Source organism: Perna viridis, chromosome 10, assembly GCF_037379345.1.
Source record: "Perna viridis isolate PV_CMFRI_1.1 ecotype Kerala chromosome 10, ASM3737934v1, whole genome shotgun sequence".
Lineage (NCBI taxonomy): Eukaryota > Metazoa > Mollusca > Bivalvia > Mytilida > Mytilidae > Perna > Perna viridis.
Genome location: NC_142454.1, coordinates 34,754,159 through 34,770,668, shown reverse-complemented (window position 1 = coordinate 34,770,668; position 16,510 = coordinate 34,754,159). Strand labels below are relative to the sequence as shown.

The 16,510-nt window shown below is 33.5% G+C and overlaps 1 protein-coding gene across 9 annotated transcripts in view; it reads left to right on the top strand.

Moving 5' to 3' along the window:
• Nucleotides 1-16,510, top strand: part of LOC148605553 (uncharacterized) — a 117,605-nt gene that overhangs the window by 38,573 nt on the left and 62,522 nt on the right. For 7 of the 9 annotated variants that reach the window (XM_088548462.1, XM_088548464.1, XM_088548463.1 and 4 more), the window contains one exon: nt 12,560-12,658. In XM_088548462.1, the coding sequence (XP_088404588.1) occupies nt 12,560-12,658 (99 nt within the window). Of the gene's footprint in view, nt 1-7,603; nt 8,863-10,473; nt 10,587-10,996; nt 11,165-12,559; nt 12,659-16,510 lie in introns of those variants that run through there. The other 2 variants (XM_088548470.1, XM_088548468.1) reach the window with 2 other exon arrangements.

Sequence of the window (16,510 nt, the reverse complement as noted above, 5' to 3'; positions counted from 1 at the left end):
ACTGATGGACGCGGTAAACTGCTACCACAGTGGAGAGGATTATGGGCTTCTGTTAAATCAAATTAACTTTTTTTTTTGTTTGTTTGTTTGTTTTTTTTTGTTTTTTTTTGTTTGTTTGTTTGTTTGTTTATTTTATATTCATCAAACTTGAAATAATGGAAAGCAATGGATACGTAACAAAACACTATTGAAATTAATAGTTACCGACCATGCATATTTTCGTAAACACGACAATTTTGATGTATACCATCATACATGTATGTTGTGTCACTCATCTAATTTCCCCTTTTATTCTTAAAGTGAAATTTGTCATTGTGAAAAGCTAGGATTTAAAAGTTATTACATAGTATTCGATTGAGAATATATGCATGTACAATGTACGTACAATACTATTGACCATGGAATTAGTGACCTCAAGTAGTAAAGCTATACAATGTATTATATACAGTCCTTGATACAGTCCTATAAGATGAAAAGGTATTGCGGTTACTGAAGTACGTGTTTACAAAATTATTTTTAAGTAAAACTGAAATATTTGTTTGAGAACATACTTTGTGAAGTTAATTTCAGAAGTTAAATTGTCATCCAGATTTCCTTTTTACAGTTTAGTTGAATATTATAGTTTTCTTTAGTACCACACAACCATAGACCTGTAACTATAGGTCTATGGCACTACCTGTGGAGACATGTAATGCAGTAGGTAGCTGCCGAATACTAGTAAATAATATCAAAAGAAACAACGTGTGCATGCAAAAATCTATAGAATGTTATAAAATTTTGCCAATTTTGTATAATATCTATTTTTTTTCTTCGAAAGATCACCCAACAGTTAGGAATCTATGGACCCGACCACCATATACACACTTTTAATGTGCACAATGTATTCGTAATAGATAAATAAGCTAAAAATCCCACGTACAGTACTAGTTTTTAGCCGAATCTGTTCGAATCTGCTTAAAAATATGACATACAGGAAATCGGAATTTCATATGGTTGTCGTACAGTAAAAAAAAACAAAACAAGAACAAAAACAAACAAACAAAAAACCAATACAAATCAACAAAATACAGCATCAACCTCTCTATCTACTGGCCCGAGACAATTAAGCAATACACCAGTATTTTAAAATCTATGGAATTCCACCTTCGTCTATACTCTGCTCTCATGCGTATAGTTCCAAGTTACAACAATTATTCCTTGAGAAATACCTTGCTGTTGCACATTGAATCCAACACCTTTTAGCATGTTGACGTTTTAATTTTACAGATTACCGCGTCTTTAAAGCATTTACTCTGGGCACTAACATTTTCTCTTTACGGAAGGCGCGCCACCTACACTCGTGAAAAATTTAGGTTTCAAAAGATAGCTACTTCAGGTACGAGGACACAATTTCGTAGTGCGTTTCAATAGACCCATCTTGACATATAAAAAAAATTTCACCGCTTCAAACTCATTCAAACTTCACCAATAAGGAAACATGTATAAACGCAGATTTTTATGAGAGTGCCAGAAAAATTCACCATCATTTTTTATTTTTAGCAACTTTGCTTCGGAGACCCCGTAGACATGAAAAGTGACCACTGCCAAATGTCCTAAATTTTGACCTTCTTCCATAGGACCAAATCACAACTTCTACATAAAATTACAGAATGAAAAAAAAATACCTTGTAAATTTGATCCTTGCCCTACATTTCTGCAGTTAATACTAAGCAATAAAGTTTATGACAGCAAAGAAAAAAAAAATCAGGAAAAAACATACTAAAAAAAAAGGAACTATATTCGTATACAATGAAAAGTCAAGGGGAATTAATTGTGATCTCGTACCTTCAGGTGACCGCCGTCCGAATTAATAGGTACCAGTATCGTATTGCATATCCCTGAGCAGGTGTACGTCAAAACATGGATGCTATAAAAATATACTGCATTTTCTTTTTGCCTCTCTACAAACTAATATTTTGTCAAAAGATATGAACAATGACTTATAAAATAGAGCAAACATCACACTGTAAGATGAAGAACTTTTTTAACAGAAAATCTAAATAATTTCATAAAAATGTTCCACTGAAAAGGTTGGTTTGGTGAGTGCAAAACGAAAGTGAAAGTAGGGAAAATGGCTATTTATAGTTCGAGACTACTTTTCTGTCCGATCTTCGTGGACTCACCCTATTTTCTTTGCGGGAAATTATTTTTTCACATGTCCTTAGAAATGCTACATGATTTATTTGATTTACTCCACTTCGTCCATGGGTGGACATAGGGCGACTACAGTTTCTCTCCATTCGCTTCGGTTTTGGGCGATGGTGTTACAATTCTTCCACGTTAGTCCTACTCTCTTCAGTTCAGAGTTCAAACCCCTCCTCCAGGTGTTCTTTGGTCTTCCTCTTTTTCTTTGCCCATGGGGATTCCAATCTAAACCTTGCTTTGTAGTGTTTTTATTGTTCTTCCTTAAAGTATGACCAATCCATTTCCATTTTCGGGTTCGAATGGTGTTTTCTATTGGTTGTTGTTTTGTTCTTTGCCAGAGTTTCTTGTTTGTTATTTTTTCTGGCCATCTGATATTCAGTATATTTCTTAGGCACTTGTTAACAAAGACTTGTATAGATTTCATGGTGTTTTCTGTTTCTCTCCAGGTCTCGCAACCATATAACAGGACAGACTTAACATTGCTGTTGAAAATTATGATCTTAGTAGCCGTTCTCAGTGTTCTACTTTTCCATACTGGCTTTAGAATGGAAAAAGCCTGCAAAGCTTTCATCTTTCTGGCTTGTACATCTTCGTCAGTGCCTCCAGTTGTACTCATGACACTTCCAAGGTACGTAAATTTATCTACATTCTCTATCTGTTGGTTATTTACCAATATTGGATCCATCTGGTTTTGTTGGATTCTCATGGCTTTGGTTTTGGCTGTGTTGATATACAATCCTGTTCTTTTAGCTGTTTCTTCGAGATGGTTGACCTGGTGTTGGGAATCTTGAAGACGATGCGATAGTGTGCATATGTCGTCTGCAAATTCGAGGTCTTCTAGACGAGATGTTAGTGTCCATTGTATACCATGAGGGTCGTTGTAAGCTGTTGTTGCTATCCAGTCGATGACTATGAGAAAGAGAAGGGGAGAGAGAATGCATCCTTGCCTTACGCCAGTTGTTACAGGGAAAGGATCCGTCAATGTACCAGCATGTATGACCTGACAAGAGAATTCTTCATACAGTAACTTAATCATGGAAATAATCTTAGGTGGAATCCCATAGTGTCCTAGAATGTTCCACAAGACCTGATGATCTATGCTGTCAAATGCTTTCTGGAAGTCAATAAAGTTTAGATATAGGGATGACTGCCATTCGATCGTTTGCTCAATAATTATTCTGAGTGTAGCAATCTGGTCGACACATGATCGTTCTTGTCTAAATCCAGCTTGTTCATCTCTCAGCTTGCTATCAATCTCTTTTTTCATTCTTTGTAAGATTATATTGCATAGGATTTTACTAGGAATGGACAAAAGAATTATTCCTCTCCAGTTGTTGCAATTGGATTTGTCCCCCTTTTTAGGTAGTTTTACCAAGAGTCCCTTTTGCCAGTCTTTTGGAATTTTTTCTTTCTTCTTCTTTCTTTCTTCCTTTCTTTTTTTCTTTTTCCCATATCTGGTTTAATAGCCCAAGAAGATATTGAATGGTAGTGTCATTCATGGACTTGAGGGCTTCTGGTGGTATGCCATCGATTCCCGCTGCTTTCCCATTCTTAAGATGTTTTAGGGCTTTTCTTACTTCATTTTCGGTAATTTTGTCAGTCTCTATGTTAAGTGTTGGACCTTCTTCAAGTATTTGTGGATTTGTTGGTGGTGGTCTGTTCAATACCTCACTAAAGTGTTCTTTCCATCTGTCAAGCTGATCTTCTAGCTTTGTGAGGGTATTGTTGTTTTTATCTTTGACTGGTAAATTTTCATTTTGAGAGATCTTTCCACTGAGTTGTCTTGTGATGTTATACAATGTTTTGATGTCTCCTTTTAAGCAGGCGTTTTCAGCTTCTACTGCTAACTTTTCAGCATGGTTTCTTTTATCTCTTTTACAGCTTTTCTTCACTTCTCTGTCTTTTGCGCTGTAAAGGTCTTGCAGGTTTTTCTTTTGCTGTCTGGTTTTGGCACTCATCAACTTTTCTTTTATTTCCCTTCTTTCAGATATTGTATCCCATGTTTGATCTGACATCCATTTCTTTCTTTTCACTTGAATGAAACCAACTGTTTCTTCGCATGCTTCTAGAATGGCTGTCTTTGTTGAGTTCCAGATGTCATCAATATCATTGTTCATTTCTTCGTTGTCGTTGTCAAGATCTAATAAAGTACTAAATCTGTTCCTGAGTGTAATTTGGAAGTTTTCTTTCACTTTCTGATCTTTAAACTTCTCAACATTAAACTTCCTTTTTGTAGTCTCTCTTTTCTTTGTTGTTAAAAGCTTGAGTTTAATTTTTCCAATTACAAGGTGGTGATCTGATGCTGCGTCTGCTCCACGTTTTGTTCGTACATCTTGTAATGAAGATCTCCATCGACGGCTTATTGTTATGTGGTCTATTTGGTTTTCAGTGTCTCCAGATGGTGAAATCCAGGTGGTTTTATGACAAGATTTATGTGGAAACCAAGTACCGCCAATTCCTAGACTGTTTATAGCGCAAAAGTCAGCAAACATCTCTCCGTTCTCATTCATTTGCCCTATTCCATGTGGTCCTATCTCCCTTTCTCTACCTCCTCTGTCATCACCTACTTTGGCATTCAGATCTCCTAAGATGATAAGGATGTCTCTTTTAGGAACGGCATCAACAACTGATTGTAATAAGTTGTAGAAGTCATTTTTATCATCTTCGTCTGCGGTGTTTGTTGGTGCATACACCTGTATAAATGTTGTTTTCTGGAAACGAGTGTCAAATCTAGCTGATATCACTCTTGCAGATATTGGATTCCACTCCAAAAGCGATTTCTTGGCTTTCTTTGTAAGCATGAATCCCACGCCTTTGTCATGTATGTCGTCTTCATTTGGATTTCTCGAGAATATGACCGTATGACCTGAAGATAGTGTTGTCATTCCAGCTGTATTCCATCTTACTTCGCTGAGTCCTAGAATTTCGATATTGTATCTATCCATTTCGTTCGCAATTTGCAAGCTTTTGCCACTTTGATACATTGTTCTAACATTCCAAGTGCCTATGGTTGTTGGTTGTTTTGGTGAGAACAACTTCATCGGCTTTCGCGTCATTTGCTGTCCTCGATGTTTGGTTTGGTCCTCTTTCTCTAGTCGTTGACGAGTCCGAGGAATGACTTACTGTAATCGTTTCTGTAACCATTTGTATCCACTAGTGGGGGGTTGGCCCTCTAGCTTCAGCTTTATTTTAATGTGGTGGTCAGCAAGTCCCTCACATGCTTTTGTATCAGAGTTAGCTCTCCTAGATATGTTCCCTACCATGGGTGACGACTCCTTTCTAGCCAGGTTTTACATCAGAGTTTCCTCTCCTAGACAGGTTCCCTTTCAAAGGTTTGATCCCAGTCTGACCATCATTTTCTGTCTGTGTTGTCTCCCGTAGCCTTTGACTCAACAGTCCATCACAAGGCAGCGATCTATTTAACCCATAGGTGGGGCAAGGTTGGTGAGAGCCAGGGCATGTTCCACGCGCCGGTGGGCCTGCACTCTGCACCTCTAGGGTCCTTGTTACTCCGAGATCCCCTTCATGTTAGCCTTGAGTACTAGACCCAAGTTACCGTGTGTTACCTCGGGGAGGCAAATTGAAGGAGTCTTGGTAGTGTAGAGGCTATGTACTGGCAGAGGAAGGCTTCTGCTTACGCTGCTCCCCTTTTCGTCTACAAGTAGACTAGCCAGCGTCAGTAGCAATCTAGAGACGTTCGATCACTACTGCACTAGACGCATATCACTACCCTGTGGTTTTTAAGCCACCAACACACAAGAAATGCTACATAAGTGAAAGTTTTATTGAATCAATTTAGGTTACAGACCACCAATTCAACCAATGAGCATTCGGAACGTACGCAAAAATAGTCCTACGCAGAAATTACCCCTGTTCCTTATAGTGCTGTGAAAAAAGTTCTCATCTTATTTAAAAAATTTAAACAGTTTCTGAAAGGAAAAACATTTCTTTACATTTTATAGGTGCATTTTGCTTCTTGTGATGTGAAGCCTAATCTCCATAATGATTTTTAAATATACCGCTATCTTGTGAAAACACTGGGATTTCCCATGCTATTTATAGACCCTTCACTTCCGGTGACCAGTACTGCACTGCAAGTCTGCTAACCCCACATGCCATTCTGAGGATTGTGAGCTGACATATGTAGAATCATGCTGTTATATAGTCCTCTGCAGGTTAAAGTTAAGGTAAAGTCCAGAGAAGCCATTGAATATTGTGAAATTAGCATAGAAGCCTATGGGAAGTGGAATTAGTGGTTTTTAGCCTTAAGCTGAAGCCATGGCAAAATGAAAAGTTTCTTGAAATAGCTTTAAACTACTTGAAGATCTTGTTAACTTTGCCATGAGAGGAATACACTACAAAAATCCTTCAAAATATGCATTTTTTTAAGTTATAGGTCCAAATTATGGAAAATTGGTCTTTTTGGCTGATTTTTATGTCCTATCTTGTAAAAAGTGTAGAAAATTTAGTAAAAATATCAAATATTAAATTTTGAGGGCTATATTTACCTAAATATGGTGGTAATAAGCACTTGAAATCAAGTTTTGTGTAGATTTGAGCAAAAATTAGGTTAGAAATGAGGAAAAACTCACTTTCATTACTGCGGTTAAGGCCATATAAGCATTCCCCTATGGCAACATGGAAAATCCATTATTGAGTACTTTTTTTGCTTTAGGTGCCCTTTACTGGTCATGTTTTAATGTGAAAACACTGTATTTACAAATTTAAAGCCAAATATATCACCTTTTGTGAAAATTTAAAGATTTAGGATTTTTGACATGTGATCAAGAAAAAGGGGGAGGCATGTCAGAAATAAATTTTTAAAAACAGACCAATTTCTCAGAAAATGATTACTTTTAAATCTATCTCTTTATTAATATTGTTAAAAAACAAGTTGTGATTGATTTTTTTTATTTGAAAAGTCAGAAAAAGTTCTTTGCAAATATTTAATGCATTTAAGTATGGTAGAATATTGTCACTTTTTTGCTCGCGCAACTTGGTTACCCTATATTTAAAAATCAAATATTTAAAAAAGTGCTTGTCACATTTCACTGAAACTTTGCAAATGCATTCAGTATGCGTGTAGGAAGATACCTGTATAGTTATTTATTTTTTCTAAGACAAAAAGTGACCGTTTAGGTTACAGACCACCAATTCAACCAATGAGCATTCGGAACGTACGCAAAAATAGTCCTACGCAGAAATTACCCCTGTTCCTCATAGTGCTGTGAAAAAAGTTCTCATCTTATTTAAAAAAATTAAACAGTTTCTGAAAGGAAAAACATTTCTGTACATTTCATAGGTGCATTTTGCTTCTTGTGATGTGAAGCCTAATCTCCATAATGATTTTTAAATATACCGCTATCTTGTGAAAACACTGGGATTTCCCATGCTATTTATAGACCCTTCACTTCCGGTGACCAGTACTGCACTGCAAGTCTGCTAACCCCACATGCCATTCTGAGGATTGTGAGCTGACATATGTAGAATCATGCTGATATATAGTCCTCTGCAGGTTAAAGTTAAGGTAAAGTCCAGAGAAGCCATTGAATATTGTGAAATTAGCATAGAAGCCTATGGGAAGTGGAATTAGTGGTTTTTAGCCTTTACATATTTTTTAAAAAAATCCTAAAAATATGCACTTCACTATAGAAGTCTATGGGAAAATTAATACGAGACTGAGACCTGAAGAACATAGTAAAAGGGCAGATAACCCAACGGTAAATATCGACTAAATCTGCTGATTCCGCGGGGTCGTGCTTCACGTGGATACTTAAGTTGTTATTTATTTCTTATACGTACTGGACAAGGTAAGTTAGTTGTTTCTGTTATATTTTATTTATAGTTTATAAGTATTACTTATAATTGTAAACGGTTGACAATCTTTAAATATTTTAAAATTATGATTTTGTGGTAGATCTAAAATTGTTTGCCGCATTTATCATGTTTCTTAGCAAATGAAAAATGAAGTAGAGAACGGCACCCATTGGCACTTTTTATGAAGCGATGAAACTGAGTTTTATAGTTAAGAATGATTGAGTTTAAGCGTTATTTTATTGCAATTCACATAAATTTGTCATTTTTACAATTATTCATGATATCAGCTGTCTCCCTTTTATAAAGTCTTGTTCATATAATACACATAACTCAACTTCTTTTAAATTCCAATATATTCGTACTGAATCTTCAATACAAACATTTTACTGTTTGTGTGTTAGTATTTTCTGTAGATTTTCTAACTCCAATTTCATCATTAAAGAAGGGGGTGGTAACCAAAGCTAAGTTTTAATTATCTGTCCATCCTATATGAAAGTTTGTGGATTATGCAAAACACCATTACAATAAATGCCAATTACAGTGTGACCAAGCTCAGGAATTTTCCAAATAATTTGCCAAAAAAAAAATAAATAAAAAAACAATTACTGAATGCACATAAAAGAAAATTATTAGAAAAAAATAAGCAGTTTATTCTGGATGTTGTCTTTCCCCTAAAATGTGAACTATTAGATACTATTTTATAATACAAACCTATACCGTGTTCTTGCAATACACTATTCATTAATATGATTTATCTTTTGCAGTATATTTGTACTTTTTGTTAGAAAGAACAGACCTCCCTGCTGCATACGAATACAAAGTACCTTTTACAAAGAAAATACTTTTTCATCTCATTTAATGGTATGTATGGTAGTTATTATTTAATATTTTGACATTAGCATGTGGCGGATCTATACAATTTGAAAATGTTGAAAGCAAGCTTTGGTTCCTCAGAAAAAAGGATGATGCTAGGACATGATTTAATTTGTATAGTAAAAAAAGAGGGGTACTAATCCCTTGCACACCCCCAGGTCCGCCACTGAATTAGTTAACTCCATTAAATGATTTGGATTGATATATATTTAGATGCATATTGAAAACAAAATCTTATTTGGATGCTTGTTAAGGTGTACTTTGTTGTAGTAACCTAACTATAAGGAAAAGGTTGTATTTTATTAATTCAGCAGGATCATAAGAATGGAACGCTCATATTCTGTGATTTTACAGAAAATTGCTGGAAGTGGTCTTATTAAAAGATTTTGGATGGAATTTCCAAAAGGTGATGATGCTAATGCAGCATTAATGTACAGATTTATCTTTGGTGAATATTTTGGAGTTCTCCAAGATAAAAATATCCCTGAGGAACTTCACGATGCCTGCACATATCCAGGAGACTGTAATTACCATACATGTGGGGAGAAGGCAAGCATAATTGCTGCTGTTGATGATGATGATTTTTTTTATTAGATTTTGTAGAGACATCATCAAATGAGTCTTCATCAGAAAACAATCAGCTGATTGATGTCATAGGGTTTTCATCTGGTGATGATACCCTATCTGATTCTGATACAAAGTTACTTTTAAAACATTCTGCACATATTCACCTCTTCCATTTGAAATCTCATACAGTTATTATGATAATATTATACATATGGTATAGATTGTTCAGCAAACTATTCAGGAATTATCTAAAACATGAAATAGTTATAATAACGTTTGTCCCAACAGTTCAGGGTTTTAAGGACTTTTCACATCTTCAGATGTATGAAGCTGCACTTTGTGGAGATGTTTTGTTGCTGCATGAATACTGTAGCACCTGCATGTAACATTGTTCTTAAGGAGGATTGTAAATATTTTGATGAGTACATGAACATTGTATATACACATTGATAAATATGTGATTATCTAATATGTATCGATAAAGTCTTCTTTCATCAATGCATTAATAAGCATGATGACAAAGCGAATGAATTACATGTAGTTTTGATCACAAGTTATAACTTATTGATGTTAAAGTAGCTTCCTTTAAATTTACATCACTTCCTTTCATGAAAATCATAGATTATGTAAGAAATAAGATTGATGACTCTGAACTTAACCAAAATTTAACAAAATAGGTCCAAAGGTAGCTACTTGGACTGTGTGGTTGTAGTGTTGTGCATTTAGGTTATTTGCTTCTTTATTGCACACATTTATTATAAAAAAATAATATCAGCTTGGTCGTTGTGCTTTAAAACTGCCTTTATTTTCATACTGTTTACTAATAATAACTCTTTATGTCTGTGTTGCTTTCTAACACAGTATTGCTTATGATTTGTTGTCTTGTGATGTAAATGTTATATGCTTTTAATGCTTTTTATGCATCTAATGATTATTTCATATTTTACTGTTGTTGTGGTTTAATTATATTTGATGTTACTTGCTTTGAAAATGTTATGCTACCAAAACATTTAATCATATTATCAATTTCAGGTTGTCTACTGGAATACCGAAAAAAATGAAAAAGAAGATAGCAAATTAGAAAAATACGATATGACCGTTGAAGAGTTGAAGGAAGATTTGGAAGAAGGAACATTAAAATTACTGTAAGTATGAGTTAGTGGATTAATTTATAATTGATTAGTGTGTTTGCTGTAAATCAGAATAGAAAATGTTTATCTTATTTGGCTGCATGTAGGGTACATATTTGAATATTTGTTTATATTTTTTATTTGATTTAGATATATTTTTATGGCAAAATTAAAGAACAAAAATAGAAATTATTGCAAAAAGATAAATAAATGCAATCACACATCAAACACACACAAACACACATATATGTATATGTTACATCTTATCATGACAGAAAAATGTGAAGTCAGATGTAACTTGTTTGTAATTTGTGTTAGGAGTTAAATACAGACTATAAAACCCTTGTTGAACACTCTATTAATATGCACATTAATTTATAAAAGTTCATTTACATTTCCATTTAATATTTTTTGTGTATTTTCAGAGCTTGAATTTGAAATGGACTATAATTTGCTGAACTGTATTTTAAGTTGAATTTTAAACTGGAGTTATGCCACTTTGACAACATTTCCAAGTTGACATTGCTGTGGACCTATATTTAGACATTAGAGTTTCTATTTATTTATACTGTCCTGTGCAGAAGAAGTTGTAGGTGAAGGTCATGTAAATTGAATTAAACAGAGAAAGAGGATTTCCGAGTAGATTGATTTTTTTTCCTGAAGTCCCTACAAAAGAAATTAATGACACATTTTAAACAAAATAAGTGAAAATTTAATTTAACTGAGAACAACGTCGAATTTAATTAAGAACATGTTTAATTTAAATGGGAACAATGTCGAATTTAAATAAGCTGTGTATCATAATTTTGTTGTACACATAATTTTATCGGGAATATCCGAATTTTAAATCGATACCCTAATTTAATTATTTTACTCTAATTTAATTATTTTACTCTAATTTAATTATTTTACTCTAATTTTAACGGCACAAGTCCAAATTTAACTCGGAACATTGAATATAATATGTAAATCCTAAAAACTAGGCATTTCACTTTTAAATTCGGTAAAACGTAAGGAAATTAGGCATTTTTAATGACCAGTGTCTGCATTTCTAGAAACACCCATCGTCAAGCCAGAATAGACGAAAGAGGAAAGGAAAACAATGACACATTTAATAACATATCTCATTTTTACATATTTTTTTAAGTACAGAAATGCATAAAGAAGTATGCATTATTAAAAGTTTCCAGAACATTTGAGTTTATAATGTATAGAAATAATGAATGAATTGACATTCTTATGTGTAAATATGTAAGTCCTAAATCTTGACTTGGGAAGAACCTAATGATAATGACAAATGAGTAAAACAAAAAGTTTACATTGCCTTCCAAGGTCTTCCAATGACTTAAATAACCTTTGTTGGAATATGTTGTAAATTGAAACAAAAGATGTTTAAAAACATGCTATTCTAGAACTTCTTCTACTTTTTTACAACATGAAAATTAACATAATCACAAAATTCATTCTTTTTCTTGGATTTGTACTCAAGGAGATCATTTCGGCTGCTGTTGTTAGCATGTTAAAATCCCTGATCTACGTCTGTTGATTTGTAGCCTCGCAATAACAAATGACCACAGAGTTCATCTAGATGTTTGGTAGTGGTATCGTCAGATGAGCAAGTGCCCCGAATTCGGAGAGCCCGGCTGTATTGTATGCTTGTAAAGCATATATATACAAAAAAAAATTTAAAATAATTGGTGAAAAGGGCCATATTGCTGATCTGATATAAAAAAAATCTTTATCTGATTATGGATTATAACGTGTGCAACTATTACAGTATCATGTATATTATAAAAGAAGCTCCTTTGTGTTAAAGATTTTTTGTCTTAATTTGCTACTTTGAAGTTACTAACACCCAGGTCATCTACTAAGAGAGATATGAAACATTCATTATTCTTGGAAAGTCCAGAATAATTTGAAGTCATTGAAATTTCTTTCTTTTATTTTTAAGTATTTACCATTCTTTATAGATGTTTTTTTATTTGTAGAAAGGTAACACATTCATGCATTACATTTGTACCATGTATAGACCTGATTGCTTCCACATCTTATCTGCTACTAAAATCAACATTAATGCTCAGAATAAGGTACGTCTATAATTAGGTCTTTTACTATTATACCCCTAGACTGTTACTACATGATCGGCTTTAACATAAAAAAAATATAATGAAATAGTATGTGGGCTGAGATAATCCTCATTGCACCAAAATATGATTTTTAGGTACCCTTATACCTCCCATTTACGAATCATTTTGTCGCCTTAAATTTACGGAAGCAGTTTTGTATTTTTTGTCAACTTTTTATACTTTAATTACTTATACTTTCATCACTGTGTGATTCTTAATTGTGCTGTATGACCATTTGAGTACTTTGAATATCCCAAGCAGTGATGTTAGGTATTTTAGGGATGACGTCAAGTTATGAGTCGGTTTTATTAATAAAAATCTTGTTGCTATGTTGTTTTTTTTACAATATCTTGCACAATTCACTTCTTAAACTATAGCCAGATTACCAATATCACTATAATGATATTATGTGAAAATGGAAATGATGACCAGGAAAGGCAATTTTCATCAAATAATGCATTTCTCTGAAATATGCCATAATTTAGCTTATGGTCTCACTAACCACTTCCTTTACATGTTAGTAATTTTCAATGTTTCACTGTGAATTCACAGTACAAATGACATTTTAAAGTTACATACCATTACAAAGCTTGGAAAACAAGGCTTTCAAAATCATTACTCTAATGGTACGATGTCCGTAGAAATTCTTCACAAAATTCACTTGAATAAAAAATACTGAAAATCAACATTTTTACCTTTTCTGCTAACTGACAGCATAGAGGCAAATTACTCATACATGTAAACAATATTCATACACTTATGTAGTAAATTACATATATGATTTGAAAGTGCACGTTCTCAGCTTTATTTTGATTTCTTTTAATCAGAATACACACAAATAATGCACTTACAATGCATATTTCTAGGTTCAGTGTGTTTTTGGTACTACATAGGAGGGTGGCCATATGACCCAGAAGTGGTTAATGAGACCTATGGTCTCACTAACCACTTCTAACGTTTCCATTACTTTACATGTTAAAAAAGTAATTTTCAAAGTTTCACTGTGAATTCCCAGGACAAATGACATCTTAAAGTTGCATACCATTGCAAAGCTTGGAAAATAAGGCTTCCAAAATCATTATGCTAATGGTACAATGATTGTAGAAATTCTTCACAAAATTTACTTGAATAAATTATACAGAAAATCTACAGTTTTACCTGTTCTGCTAAATGACAGCATGGAGGCGAATTACTCACACATGTAAACAATATTCATACACTTTTGTACTTAATTACATATATGATTTTAAAGTACACATTCTCAGCTTTATTTTGACTACTTATAATCATAATACACACATATAATGCACTTACAATGCAAATGTCTAGGTTCAGTGTGTTTTTGGTATTACATAGGGGGGTGGCCATTTGACCCGGAAGTGGTTAGTGAGACCTATGCCATGTTGGACTTACTGCCCCTTTTCGACTTGATATTGCTATTTTTTATGTTATTTCTTTCAACAATGTTCTCCTTTGTTACTCCTTGATCAATTGGAACTAAACTTGGTATGAATGTTCCTCTGCATAGAACTGTTGTTGGGATTTTCGATCCTTCGAAAAACATAACCGCCATCACAACAAAAACAAAACAAAAAACAACAAAAATTAGAACATAGGGGTCAGACAGTAGTTTTTCGCATGTATCTCCAAAACTGTTAGGTTTAGCCAAATTATGACATGGGTTTGAAAGTGTTCAGTATAATAAGATCTATCTGTGGTCCAATTTTCATTTCAATTCATTTAGCCATGTTGAGTTATTGCCCATTTTCAACTTTTTTTTGTTGCTATTTTTAATGTTATTTCTTTAAAAAATCTTCTCCTTTGACTACTTGATCAGTTGGAACCAAATTTAGTATGAATGTTCCATGCTGTATCTTGCATAGAACTGATGTGGGGATTTTTATCGGCCCAAAAACAAAGCCACTGTTACTAAAAATAGAACATAGGGGTTAGACAGTAGTTTTTTGCATATATCTACAAAACCGTTAGGTTAAGCCAAACTCTTTAAGTTGCTGAAATGATCCTTATTATAAGGCCTTCAAAAGTCTTGAGGGATCAAAGTTGTCAGATGACTCCTTGTAAGATTTATTGCCCTTGAAAGATGAAAAATGATGGTTTTTTTTTAACAGTTTTCAGCCAATATCTTCAACATTTTAATAGATAGAAAGAAACTTTTAATTGCTGAAATGATTATATTGGTAAGCCCTACCAAAATTATCTTGAGTAAAAATTGTTGGACAACTCCTTTTTGAAGTTATTGCCCTAGAAAGAAGAGCTTTAACTAGGTGAGAGGTTTAGGCTTCTGGGAGCCTCTTATTTGCTGACCTAGCCATATGTAATATAAGCTATAGCCATCACTTGGCGTCCATCGTCGATGACAATTAACATAGGGTAAACATGTTTGGAATGGTGAAGTCTATCTATGTCCAATTTTCATGTAAATTTGTTTAGCCATGATGGAGTTATTGCCCCTTTCAATTTTTTTTGGCTATTTATTATGATATTATCAAAAATATCAAAAATCCTCTGAAACTGCTAGACCAGTTGGAACCAAACTTAGGGTATTATACATGCAATTAATATGGGGATTTTTGATTTGTTGAAAAAACATTTAAGTGTTACTAAAAACAGGACGTAGGTGTCAGATAGAAGTTTTTTTCAGATATATCCCCGAAACTGCTAGGTTTAGCCAAATACTTCCAATTGCTGAAATGTTCCTCATTAGTAGGCCTACAAAAGTTGGATCAAAGTTGTCGGACGACTCCACATTATAGTTATTGCCATTGGAAGGTGAAAAATGACGTTTTTTAACAGTCTTCAGCAAATATCTTGAAAACTATAAAAGATAGGAACAAACTTTCATTACTGAAATGATCCTGATAATAATTTCTACAAAAGTATGCATTTGATCAAAGATATTGGAAATTCCTTGTTAGAGTAATTGTCCTTGAAAGGTAAAATAAAAGGTGGTTTTAGCACTTTTCACCCAATATCTTGAAAACTTTAATAGAAAGATAGACTTAATTGATTAAAAGATCCTTATAAGTCTTACGAAAGTCTTCAATGTGTTAGAATTATTGGACAACTCTATGTTGGAGTTATAAAAAGTAACAATCTAATCAGATGAGCGATTAAAGTTTATAGGAGCCTCTTGTTCACTGAAGCATAAATACTTTAGTGAAGACTCCAACTGAAAAATTGCTTAAATTGAAATATGTCTCAATGTAAAGGTAACAATTTAATCAGGTGAGCGATTAAAGTTTATAGGAGCCTCTTGTTCATTGAAGCATATATACTCTAATGAAGACTCCAACTGAAAAATCGCTTCAATTGAAATATGTCTCAATGTCAAAGCACAGTTTAATATTAATTTATAAGATACTCAGTATATAAAATAATTGTTTGTCCAAACAATTATAAGAGTTATTTCTTCTGTACCTAATTGGAAGAAATAATGTGGACCATCATTTTAAGACAGCTGAGTTTTTGTACGACCGTAAAAAAAATGAGTCGTATATTGGTATGGGGCTGTCTTTGCATCCGTGTCGTCCACCTTCGTAGACACTTTGTTTTCATGCGATAACTTAAGATGTTTTTGTCCTATTGTTGTGAAATAATATGATTTTACAAACTACTAAAGGAAAGTTCCTTTTCAATTTTGGCATTTGTGGCCCCTACCACAAATTATTGGCTAAAATGGGTTAAACAATTGTTTTATTTGATTGTGTTCCTTATTTAATTCTGATAATCTATTGTATCAAGCAGATTTCATACGTTTTGGACCATTTTCGAGTTAAAAGGGGTCAAAGGGGC